The following is a 13,157-nucleotide window of genomic DNA, read 5'->3' as shown; positions in this document are numbered from 1 at the left end:
AATATCCTTCATGTCACCATTTGACATGCAAATACATTGGGGTCTTTTCTGAGGCTTTCCTGAACTTGATATTCCTAACAAATACAATTTATGTCTGGAATAATTTTGCTCCAGCTTTTCACTGGTTTTCTCTGTCAGTGGCTTAACACTGCATTATGTATGTCAGCTTTTAGGAATAAAGAAAGTCAACATTCAGAAGTACAAAGCAGAAATCGAAATACAATATAATATGAACTGGAGAGGATGAAACACAAATTTTGGCCTAGTGCATTCAATAACTCGTAGTGTATTATCATAATTATTGTCTATCTAGCCAGAAAACTTGCCCTACATGAGAAACAGTCAGTAGTTATCTCCTTACGTGTACAACAGATTTATTTATCCAGAGGAAGTGGTCCTTACTACTTTTCTCTGTCCCTGACAACGTCTTTTCAGACTTGATCAGAGACAGCATAAGGAGTACACTTGAGATTCTAAATCCATTTTGAGCTGTTTTCTCTGCTACCCCTATTTTTTTTATTTCTGCAATAAACAACAAGAATAGTTCTCTTACTTTCCTTATCTTTCAGCCTTTTAGCCTTTTTTCCTTTTATTTAGTTAGTTTTGCTTTGTTTTCTCCTTTGCTCATTTTCAAAGAAAGCCATGTCTGACATATGAGTGAGATTTATTTATACTTCTGTCAAGTTGTTTGGAAATGAAGTAGATAAAAAGGAAGATGGAAGTAATTATTTTCTGCTTTATTTGGGTGTTGGTTGGATTATTTCTATCTGTATAACAACCACTGTATCTTTATTGAGTTTTATTTTTGGTAAATGCTGAAAATAAATTACATAACACGAAGAAAGGAAGTGAGACATAGACACTTGGAGACCTAAAGAGAGAGCTAGTCTAATCAGACAGCTTTATATATATATTAATTTCTTCTGCTGTTTGAGTTTATGGTCCAAGATTTTCAAGTTATTTAGCTGTATCATAACCTATGTCATCTTTATGGAAACTGGTCTTACAGCATGAGCTGACCATTGAATCTCTGCAAAGGAGGTTGTGGTATTTTCCATGATGCTATTCTGACGTATTTTGAACCGACATCTTATGTCTGAATTACTTCTTTAAAGAAAAAGTGTACATAATTTGGCAGTCTCTGTGTTAAGAACAAACAGAGCAAGAAATGGGCTGCAGTTAACCTAATTGTAAGTTTAAGAACAAGCAAACAAACAACAAAACCCAAATGAAAGCATCTCTGGGAACTGTGAGAGGGTCATACTTTTTCATGCTTGTCTGCTATAGTGGGCCCATCAAACACTGTTTTTAGTTCAGACTGAAACAGATCAACAGCTCTTCATGCTATGGCATAAAACCTCTTGTTTTCTGTGCCTGTGTTTGACTATCTGGATTTGTTATCAAATATTGACAAAATAACAGAGTTATTCTGTGTTTCAGCTTCAGGGGTTTGTGAATTTAAAGTGAAAGTAATGAGCATTTTTAACATTCACTTTCCACTTCCTTTAGCACAGCGTCTTGTACTCTCAGAAATACAAAACTTGTAGCAGTTTGCATTTCTGAAGCCGTAACTCATTTCTTAGTGTTCTAGAAAGCTTGCCTGCTGTCAGTCATGCTGATCTGGGAGTTATGATGGCCTTTCAGGAGCCAGCCTGCAGAAAGAACTGCAGTGTGGTGGAATATATTCCATCAGAGAAGGGACAAGGAAGGTGGCTGCCCTTGAGAAAATGATTGGCTCCTCTAGGCTGCAATTACTCTCTGCCTGTTAAGAGGATGTGTTTTGTCCTTTATGTGTTTTGCTGACTTCTCTGGATGGACAGCAGGAGAGTGCAGAGACAGAGGCAGCTCCTGGCAGCATTAACCTCATAAGTCCTCATACCCTCTTAATATAAAAGCTTGTACCATCCTCCTGTAAAGGGTGGAGGAGGGTAGCAGGAGCCGTCTTTCTTTAGGCACTAGGAACCGGGAATATGGTCCTTCTTTGTACTTCAGAAAAAAACAGTAGTAAGCTGAGGTACTCCCCAGTTCAGAAGCAAATGAAAAGAGTTTTATCTATCTGATCAGGAAATATTATATTCTGACATTAATTGTCATTTAAAAATGAATTTACATGCATCTTCCTGTGTTTTTGTTTTACAACCCTAGATTGGTGAATTATTGAGCACTACACACCCTGCCAACAAAGCCAGCCTAACTCTTTTCTGCCCTGAGGAAGGAGACTGGAAAAACTCCAACCTTGATAGACACAATCTTCAAGACTTTATTAATATTAAACTCAACTCAGCGTCCATATTGCCTGAAATGGAAGGGCTCTCTGAATTCACAGAGTATCTGTCAGAATCAGTCGAAGTACCATCACCTTTTGACATTCTGGAACCTCCAACCTCAGGCGGCTTCTTGAAACTCTCCAAACCCTGCTGTTATATTTTCCCAGGAGGAAGGGGGGACTCTGCATTGTTCGCTGTGAATGGATTCAACATGCTTATCAATGGAGGATCTGAAAGAAAATCCTGCTTTTGGAAGCTTATCCGGCACTTAGACAGGGTAGATTCCATTCTGCTTACTCACATTGGAGATGATAACCTGCCAGGAATCAACAGCATGCTTCAGCGAAAGATAGCTGAACTAGAAGAGGAACAGTCTCAAGGATCGACTACCAACAGCGACTGGATGAAAAATCTGATTTCACCTGATTTAGGAGTTGTATTCCTTAATGTACCTGAGAACCTGAAGAACTTGGATCCTAACATTAGAATAAAAAGGAGTGTAGAGGAAGCTTGTTTTACTCTCCAATATTTAAATAAATTGTCTATGAAACCAGAACCTCTTTTCAGAAATACAGGAAATACAATTGACCCAATCATTTTATTTCAGAAAATGGGAGTTGGCAAACTTGAGATGTACGTGCTCAATCCTGTCAAAAACAGCAAAGAGATGCAGTATTTTATGCAGCAGTGGAGTGGTACTAACAAAGATAAAGCTGAATTCCTGCTATCAAATGGCCAAGAACTGGACATTCCATTGTCCTACTTCACCTCTGTCTCATCCCTCATTGTGTGGCATCCAGCTAATCCTGCAGAAAAAATAATCCGAGTTCTGTTTCCTGGAAACAGCACTCAGTATAATATTCTGGAAGGACTTGAAAAACTCAAGCACTTAGACTTCCTTAAACAGCCATTGGTTACACAAAAAGACCTGACTGGGAACATTGCTAGTCCAGCTGTGAAACAAACAAAGCTGAAACAACGAACAGACAGCAAGGAGAATCTCAAGCCTGCTGCGAAGACACCGCCAAGCAAGCCTGTCAGAAAAGAGTCTAAAGAAGAAACACCAGAGCCTGTGAAGCCTGGTCTGGCACCAGAAAAGGCTCAGAAGTTGGAAAGCAAAGAGAAAGTTTTACTTAAAAAAGAGAAACCAGCAAAAGTGGAGACCAAAACTACAATGGTAGAAAAAGACGTAACAAGTAAAGAGGAACAATTAGTAAAATCTGAAACTCCTGAAAAACAAACTGTGGATGTAAAACCAAAAGTGTCAAAGGAAAAGACAGTGAAAAAAGAAGTCAAAGCAAAGCCTGAGGAAAAAAAAGAGGACAAAGAAAAACCAAAGAAAGAGGTTTCTAAAAAAGAGGAGAAAACAACCATCAAAAAAGAGGAAAAACCCAAAAAAGAAGAGATCAAGAAAGAGGTTAAAAAAGATGTGAAAAAAGAAGAGAAGAAAGAAACTAAGAAGGAAGTAAAGAAGGAATCTCCACCAAAGGAAGCTAAAAAAGAAGCTAAAAAAGAAGAGAAAAAGGAAATTAATAAGGAAGAAAAGGAAGCAAAAAAGGAAATAAAAAAGGTTCCTAAAGAAACAAAGAAGACAGCTACTCCTTCTGCTGAAGCAAAGAAGTCAGCAGCAAAACCTAAATCACAAAAGAAAGAGGAACCTGCTAAAAAAGAATCAGTACCTGCTGGAAAATCAAAGGAAAAAGGAAAGGTTAAGACTGTGAAGAAGGACATCAAAGTCAGTGCAGCACAAGCTGCTGCAGCAGCTGGAGTTGCTGCCACCACTCTGGCAGCTGTAGCAGCTGCCGAAATTACAGCAAGTGGAAAGGAACTCGAAGCAGAGAGGTCCCTTATGTCTTCACCAGAGGACTTAACGAAGGATTTTGAGGAATTAAAAGCTGAAGAAGTAGAAACAGTAAAAGAAACAAAACCTCAAGTTACACTTATAGAGGATGAACTGAAACTCTCTAGTACAGTACAAAAGGAGACCTTTGAAGTACAAAAAGAAAAATTAGATAATGAGGGACCTGCTGAGTCCTCTGATGAGGGCATAACTACTACAGAGGCTGAGGGTGAGTGTGAACAGACACCCGAAGAATTGGAACCTGTGGAAAAGCACAGGGTTGATGACAATGAAAAGTTTGAAGATGAGGGAACTGGTTTGGAAGAATCATCTGAAACAGGAGATTATGAAGAAAAGGCAGAGACAGAAGAAGCTGAAGAACAATTTGAAGATGAAGAAGAAAAGACATCACTGGACATAACTAAACCATATATAGAGAAACCAAGAAAAATTGAAGAGACCTCAGAAGAAAGAATTCTGTCTCAAGCAGATGCTAACATTAAAGATGAAAAGTATCTTGAAAAGGCAGATTATGAAGCATCAGATGATCGGGCTGAGGAAGACAGAGAAGAAGCAGTAGAAAAGGCAGAAACTGAAGAGACTGAAGAAGATGAGGAAGACAAAGCAGAAGACATCAGAGATGAAGAGGAAACTGAAAAAATAGAAGCTGAAGAAGATTATGTGATGGCTGTGGTAGACAAAGCTGCAGAAGTCGGAGAAGTTGAAGACAAATATGGCCTACTCATAATTACACCAACAAAACACTCAGAGCCTCAGTCTCCAGCAGTTGAACCAGCCTCTTCCATACATGATGAGACATTACCTGGTGGTTCGGAAAGTGAAGCCACTGTTTCTGATGAAGAAAATAGAGAAGATCAACCTGAGGAATTCACTGCTACTTCAGGTTACACACAGTCTACCATCGAAATATCCAGTGAACCAACTCCAATGGATGAAATGTCTACACCCCGGGATGTCATGAGTGATGAAACTAACAATGAGGAAAGTGAGTCACCTTCTCAGGAGTATGTGAACATCACCAAGTATGAGACATCACTGTACTCCCAAGAGTTTGGCCGACCTAAAATTTCTCCACTTCCAGATGCTTTTAATGGATTATCTGAAGGATCCAAAACAGAGGCCACAGAAGGCAAAGAATATAATGCCTCAGCTTCCACCATCTCACCACCTTCTTCATTAGAAGAAGACAAATTCTGCAAATCTGCATTCCAAGATGTATATCGCCAAAAAGAAAGTGAAATCCAAGGCACTGTCAAATTAGAAATCAAAGAACCATATCAAGAAGGTGATGGAAAACATAGTCCAGTCAGGAGTCCAGCTGACAGTCTGTCCCCTCCATCACCTGTTGCCAAAACACCGCTGAATGAACGTAGTGTGAACTTTTCACTCACTCCCAAGGTCTCATCCGAGCCTGCCTCCGTTACTACATTGCCTGATGTACCTCAAGAAGTTACTGAAGAGCACTGCGCAAGCCCTGAAGATAAAACATTAGAAGTAGCATCTCCATCACAGTCTGCTGCTGGTAGTGCTGGCCACACACCTTATTATCAGTCTCCCACTGATGAGAAGTCCAGTCAGCTTCCCTCTGAAACCAGTGAAAAGTCAACAGAAGCTCCTGTTAGCTTTGAATTCAGTGAAGTCAAAGATGAGTCTGCAAAACCCAGAATAAGCCCTATGGATGAGCCTGTGCCAGATTCAGAATCTCCTATTGAAAAGGTTCTCTCACCTCTACGAAGTCCACCACTGATAGGTTCAGAGACCCCTTACGATACATTTTTGAGTGCTGATTTGAAGTTTCACAACAGAGATTACGGAAGTCCTTCTGAGGAGAAACCTGAAAAAGAAAAATCACCTGTGCAGATGAGCCCATCTTCTGAAGCCAGCTCTGTTGGCCTTTTCCAAGAAAAACAAGATGAAAAAAGCATGGAGTTCATGGCAATTAAGGAAAGCTTCAGTCTAGAAAGGAAAATGGAGGATACAGAACCCAGCAGCTCCCAGTCTTCACTGGTCTTGGATGAGCGCAAGTTAGCAGGTGATCTCTCACCTACTCAAATAGATATCAGTCAGTTTGGTTCTTTAAAAGAAGATACCAAAATGTCAATTTCTGAAGGCACTGTTTCCGACAAGTCTGCAACTCCTGTTGATGAGGTTGTAGCAGAAGACACCTATTCCCATATAGAAGGAGTAGCTTCTGTCTCTACAGCATCTGTTGCAACTAGTTCATTTCCAGAACCAACTACTGATGATGTGTCTCCTTCTTTGCATGCTGAGGTTGGGTCTCCCCACTCTACTGAAGTTGATGATTCCCTTTCAGTGTCAGTTGTACAAACACCAACAACTTTTCAGGAAACAGAGATGTCTCCATCTAAAGAAGAGTGCCCACGGCCAATGTCAATTTCTCCACCAGATTTCTCACCTAAAACTGCAAAATCAAGAACACCAGTGCGTGATCACAGATCTCCTGAGCAGTCAACTATGTCAGTGGAGTTTGGTCAGGAGTCCCCTGAGCAGTCTTTAGCAATGGACTTCAGTAGGCAATCTCCAGAATATCCAACACTGGGCTCTAGTATACACCATATATCTGAAAATGGGCCAACAGAAGTGGATTATAGCCCTTCAGATATACACGACCCTACTTTTGCACGGAAGATTTCCCCTGTGGAGCAGTCATCTTACTCTCAGGAAAAAGATATTTCAGAAATTATTTCAGTTTCTCAAATTGAAGCTTCATCCTCAACTTCATCAGCTCATACACCTTCCCAGGTAACTTCACCACTGCCAGAGGAAACTTTTTCAGGTGCTGCTCCACCCAGAGATATGTCGCTACATTTTACCTCAGAAAAGGTGCAGAGCCTAGGAGAAAAGCTGTCACCAAAGTCTGACCTATCTCCATTAACTCCGAGGGAATCTTCTCCTCTGTACTCGCCTAGTTTTCCAGATTCACCTCCTGCAATCACAGAAGCAGTGTCAGCTAGTCACACACCTTCATTGTCACTGCAAGTGTCCTCTGACAAAGCATTTGGTTACCAGGAAGCCCTAACAAAGCACAGTCCGGAACCTTTATTCAGCCCAGAAAAAGAAGATTCAGACAAAAGTAGCAGGTCTCCAGAAGAACTTAATTATTCTTATGAGGCCACAGAGAAAACTACTAGGTCACCAGAGGATGTTAGCTATTCCTGTGAATCATTTGGAAAATCTACTAGATCACCTCAGGCCACAGATTATTCCTATGAGACAACTAAGGAAACTACTAGGTCACCTGAGGAAACAAATTATTCCTATGAGATAATTGGAAAAAATATGAAGTCATCTGAAGCCACAGATTATTCCTATGAGATGACTGGGAAAAGCACCGGGTCACCTGGGGCCACAGATTATTCCTATGAGATGACTGGGAAAACCACCAGGTCACCTGGGGCCACAGATTATTCCTATGAGGTGACTGGGAAAACCACCAAGTCACCTGGGGCCACAGATTATTCCTATGAGACAACAGGGAAAACCCCAAAATCACCTGAGGTCACAGAGTATTCCTATGAGAACGTTAGGAAAATTACCAGATCACCTGATACTATGGATTACTCCTATGAGACAACAGGAAAAGCCTCTAAGTTACCAGAAGGTATTAGCTACCCCTATGAGACAGCTGGGAGAACTACCAGATCACCAGAGGCCATGGCTTACTCCTGTGAGACAACTAGGACAGCCTCCATTTCACCTGAAGCTACAGATTACTCATTTGAGACAACTGGGAGAGCCACCAGATCACCGGAAGCTGTTAGCTATTCCTATGAAGCAAGTGATCATTTCACTCCAGGAAAATCATTAGCGGAATCTCGTCAAGATGTTGACTTATGCCTGGTGTCCTCTTGTGAGTATAAACATCCCAAAACTGAACTTTCACCCTCATTTATCAACCCAAACCCCCTTGAGTGGTTTGCAAATGAAGAACAGTCTCAAGATCAAGAGAAGCCATTAACTCAGTCCGGGGGAGCTCAGCCACCTTCTGGGGGAAAGCAGCAAGGACGGCAGTGTGATGAAACTCCTCCCACTTCCGTGAGTGAGTCTGCTCCATCTCAGACTGATTCAGATGTTCCCCCGGAGACTGAGGAATGTCCTTCCATCACTGCAGATGCTAACATTGACTCAGAAGATGAGTCAGAAACCATTCCAACCGACAAGACAATTACATACAAAAGCATTGACCCACCTCCTGTCCCGATGCAGGATCGCAGCCCTTCCCAAAGGCATCCTGATGTTTCCATGGTTGATCCAGAGGCTCTGCCTGTTGATCAGAATTTAGGTAAACCTTTGAAGAAGGACCTTAAAGAAAAGACAAAGACAAAAAAGCAGGGTACTAAGACCAAGTCATCTTCTCCTGTTAAAAAAAGTGATGGAAAATCAAAACAAGTGGCTTCACCAAAGCCGGCTATAAAAGAATCTTTAGACAAAATTTCCAAAACAGCTTCTCCAAAAAAGAAGGAGACTGTGGAGAAGGCAACCAAAAATCTCTCTTCTCCAGAAGTAAAGTCTCGAATGGAAGAAAAAGATAAAGACACCAAGAATGCAGCAAATACAACATCCAAGTCAGCAAAGACTGCAACCACAGGTAAAGACAGTTAGCAATTACTTAATGTTAAGATTTTCGTAGCTGTTGCAGTGAAGTTAGTTTGATTTTGTATGACGTGAGAATGTAGTTTGCAACAAATCCCCAAAGTCCAAGTTTTAAAAATAAATTCAGCATGTGAAGGCCCCATTTAAATGCATGAAATTCACTAACTTCAGTAATCTGAGAAATTTCTTATGTCAGTTTGCTGAGCGTACACAAAATAGAAAGAAATTGATACAGATATCTAAATTGTTAAACGACTGATAGAATTTAAAATGCTACTGTTGTAGGTGAAGTGAAATCAGTGACAAAGTGAACCAGTTTGTTCTTTATTAGAAACAAGTAGGCATAGTTATCTTAATATAAATTAGTAGAATGTAATATTATGGGAGGCAAAGGTGCTATCAGCCATTAGATGCTCTTATTACTTTTTCTGGATTAATTTTAAATGGAGTGTTTTAAAAAATTGTAGCAGTAGTAAGAGCGCTTGCAGTGAACTATGTATATCACATAACCCAGTTAGAGTCTTAGGCAGTTAGTGGCGACTAAACATACAGAATATTATTATCATGTTGAATGGCTGTTGTGTATTCTAAGTAGTAATAAAACATGAATTAGATTACTGAAGAAGGTGCTGTGCTAATCTATTGTTTCTGGCAGATCTTGTTAGAGAGTGTTTTGGGGATACTTCAGTCTTGCTGTTGTTGAAAATTTTTTTTTACGAGAAGCAGGTCTAGGATTTAGTACAAACAGATCAGCACTCAGCTGTCTTTAATTTTCCCATTTTATGTGATCCACCTTCTTTTACCATTATTATTACCTTTTCCACACCATTATTTGCATGTCTCTGTTGGCAGGTATGTTTCAACTGTAGTGCGTTTAGCTACCTGTATAGTATGTGACCATAAATCAGATCAGGTAATTGTTTACCAAGTTTCATGTAACAACATGAGAAGACTGATAGAACATAACTGCTGATCATCTGGATAAAATTGTCTTGATTTTCATGAATTAGTGTGTAGCGAGCGATGCCACAGTTTTGGGGTGGTGTTTTTAGTGTGAGCCCAGAAATCCCCAGCCTGCATCATAGCTGCATGGCTCCCTTTGCGACCCTAGGTTTTATAATTGTGCTTTTGAAGAGCTGTATTTCTTAATCTGGAAAATTAAACCACCATTTACTGAATGGTCATTCAGTAATCACAGCTTTGCATAGTAATTGTTGGATAATAAGAGTATATTACTGAGAAAGGTTCAGAAATTTTTGGTTTACGTGGTAGTGGGTTTTTATTGTTACAGGTTTCTCCTCTCATTACAATCGTAATTGGCACACAACAAAACTGGAACATGTAATTTAGATATAGCAGGGTAATACCATTACTGGATGCCTGTTACATCAGTGGTTATGATTAATTAATCAATGCATATTTTTAACCAGTCTTCTGTTGATTGATTTTTAAGGACCTGGAAATACTAAGGTGGCAAAATCTACAGCAGTGCCTCCAGGACCTCCAGTGTATTTGGATCTGGTGTACATTCCCAACCACAGCAATAGCAAGAATGTTGATGTTGAGTTTTTCAAGAGGGTCCGGTCCTCATACTATGTGGTGAGCGGGAATGATTCTGCAGCTGAGGAGCCAAGCAGGGCTGTTCTGGACTCCCTGCTGGAGGGCAAGGCACAATGGGAGAGTAACATGCAGGTAGGCTCTTCACTAGTATCTGTACCTGGAAACAGAACTTTCTCTGGAAAGCAGCTATGGTGAGCTACAGCACCTCTGGAGTGTGTGGTTGGCTGCTGAGAAATGGGGTCCCCAGGCTGGACACCTTATTTCAGTGGTGATGTGTAAGGACACCTGAGTGAAGCTCAGAGCTGCACTGCACTCAGGCACGTCCCCATTTCTGGCCCTTCTGACTTGTTCTTGGTGCAAAAAATATCTGGGAGCTGGTTTACAGGGCCATTTGGCTGTTTGATCTTGTTGCTATTCCATGTATGATCCAAGTTTGGAAACTTTGTTAAGAAGAAAGAAAGAAAAACTGATGTTTCATGGTTTACATGGTAATCATAGATACTTGGAAACTTCACATGCCTTTCCATCGTGATCTGTAAAGGTACCAAATATTTGGCCGTAAGAGTGAAGATCACTGACTGCTACTTCTCTGGAAAGCTGTATCTCAGCACCTTACAAATCCAGGGTTTTATTTTGATAAGCTACTTCTTTGCAGTCACTTTACCTTACCTGAAAGTTTAATTATTTCCTTTTACCCACCCATTTATTACAGGAAGACCCACTCTTTCCGTAAGAGAAGCATACATGTTGGTTGGGTCTTGTTACAAAGATCTTTTTGTTTTCTGCTGTTTCTGCTGTCCATTCCTCAGGAATTCTCCTGTTTTGCATTGCAGGTTACCTTAATCCCAACCCATGACTCGGAAGTGATGAGGGAATGGTACCAAGAGACCCACGAGAAACAGCAGGACCTCAACATCATGGTTTTGGCAAGCAGCAGCACTGTTGTTATGCAAGATGAATCTTTTCCCGCATGCAAGATCGAGCTGTAAGAAGAAGACCGTGCATCACAAGATGAAACTTTGTCTCCAGAAATTCTTCAGTTTGAAAACACCTTTTCTAAAAATCCAACCCATCTATTTCAACTACTGAACTGTATACCTGCCAAATGCTATACTTGTCACAGTGATGCAAGTCACTAATATTTTTCAGTCTTTGCTGATTGCTAAGGGAAGTTACACTATTCCCACAGTAGGGTTCAGACTACTGGAAAATACAGATCCAGTATCATCTCTGATGAACGTTTGGAAACCATGCACTAGCAACCCTAACTGACTTCTTCCAGGTCGAGGCATTTGCCCTCTAAAGAAATACAAAGAAAAAAAGTGAGGGAGGGGTAGGAGGAGAAAGTAATAAATAATTAAATCTGCATTAGTCTCATGGCAATAGATGTATTGCTTACTGCAGTCTGCTTATGCTCTCACATGAAAATAAAGTTTTGAATTTGTCTCAATCTGAGCTGTCTTAAAGGGGATACTTTTTTAACAGAATTAAGTTAGCTAGAAAATAAATACTAATAGAACGTGGCTAGGAAGGGCCGTACAACCTAAACTCTCATCAGCAGTTTTCCACTTTAATTTGAACTCTGCATACTGACATACCATAACAATCACAGGCCAAACACACATGTAAGTCTGCACCCCATCTAGAAGTCCACAATCGTTCTTTCAACATTCAGAATCATTGGTCTAAGTCATGCCCCCAGTGGAAGTCCACTCAATCCAGCCAGAATTGACCAGTCCACGTGCTTGAACACCCATGTCCACTGTCAGTTAATTGAAGCAAAATACCAAAGCGGTCGGGAGTACATACAGTAGACAAATTGCCTTAGAAAGTGACTTGAATGTACAAAGAAACTTGATGCACTTATTTTTTAATGTCGAGACAGCAAATTTCTAAAACATCTGTGTAGGATCATAGTTACACCAGTAAAGAAGCATGAGTGTGCATGTGTGGTACTAGAAACCTGACTGGTCAAATGGCTTGGTGCTATGAATTAGGTATGTTAGTTACGTGAACGCTCCATTGATGCACCTGGACAGCTCAACAGGGCAAGACGAGCATTTGTTTTGAATGCTTCTTTTGTACTGTGGAAGCAAGATTGAAGTGGTGTCCAGTATCAGAGTTACGAAACTTGAGTGAAACGTTCAGAATGATGAAAAAGGTCACCTGTGAGCCTGTACAGTATTCAGCCTTCCTTTGTCATACCTTATTTTATTTGTTTAATTTAAGAGTGGATATGGGAACATATGTACAGAAACCTTTTTTTTAGTGCTATGTGAACTTTTAATAAATGAATTTTTAACAAAATTTTTCATTTACAGGAAAATGCAATGAAAAATTTTTCAGGTGAAGGCAATTTTTTTAGCATTTTTGTAAGATAAATGAATAATGTTGTTTAAGGTTCTATTGAGAATGGATATTGAGGTGAAATTTATCAAAAATAGTCAACTGCCAATACTTTTTTGGGGATGAGGGTGTGTGGAAGGGCACCCTGGTGGCAAAATTAGCCTATTAATGATGACAGAAAATGGGACTTGAAAAGCTCATTGCCTAATACTTACAGGGGTGTAACCTACTTTCTCAACCCGCACAAGATCTTAAAAAAAAGATAGAATAAGCAATAAGATAAAATATATCCCTTCCCCTCTCCCCTTTCTCCCCCTTTCTCCTTTTTCTTTCTTCCCCATCCCCTTTCTTTGCCTTTTCTTTTACTGTTCTTTTACTCTTCCTGTCCTTGCCTTGTTCCTCTTCTCTCTCCTTTCCTTCTCTAGACTGCTTGCAGTGGAACAGCATCACTGTTCTGTGTCTTAAGACAGTTTGGATTTTTCAGTCTCAGAAGTTTTACCCCATTTTAA

At 40.2% G+C, this 13,157-nt stretch overlaps 1 protein-coding gene across 1 annotated transcript in view; it reads left to right on the top strand.

Annotated features, from left to right (window-relative positions):
* Positions 1 to 11,291, top strand: part of MAP1B (microtubule associated protein 1B) — a 76,477-nt gene extending 65,186 nt beyond the window's left edge. The window contains exons 5-8 of the mRNA XM_054397722.1: positions 2,146 to 7,433; positions 7,536 to 8,737; positions 10,196 to 10,434; positions 11,136 to 11,291. Of these exons, the coding sequence (XP_054253697.1) occupies positions 2,146 to 7,433; positions 7,536 to 8,737; positions 10,196 to 10,434; positions 11,136 to 11,291 (6,885 nt within the window). The remainder of the gene's footprint in view (positions 1 to 2,145; positions 7,434 to 7,535; positions 8,738 to 10,195; positions 10,435 to 11,135) is intronic.
* The last annotated feature ends 1,866 nt before the right edge of the window (positions 11,292 to 13,157 follow it).

Source organism: Indicator indicator, chromosome Z (assembly GCF_027791375.1).
Source record: "Indicator indicator isolate 239-I01 chromosome Z, UM_Iind_1.1, whole genome shotgun sequence".
NCBI lineage: Eukaryota > Metazoa > Chordata > Aves > Piciformes > Indicatoridae > Indicator > Indicator indicator.
Note: the sequence above shows the minus strand (reverse complement) of the source record. Positions and strands in the feature narration are given on the sequence as shown.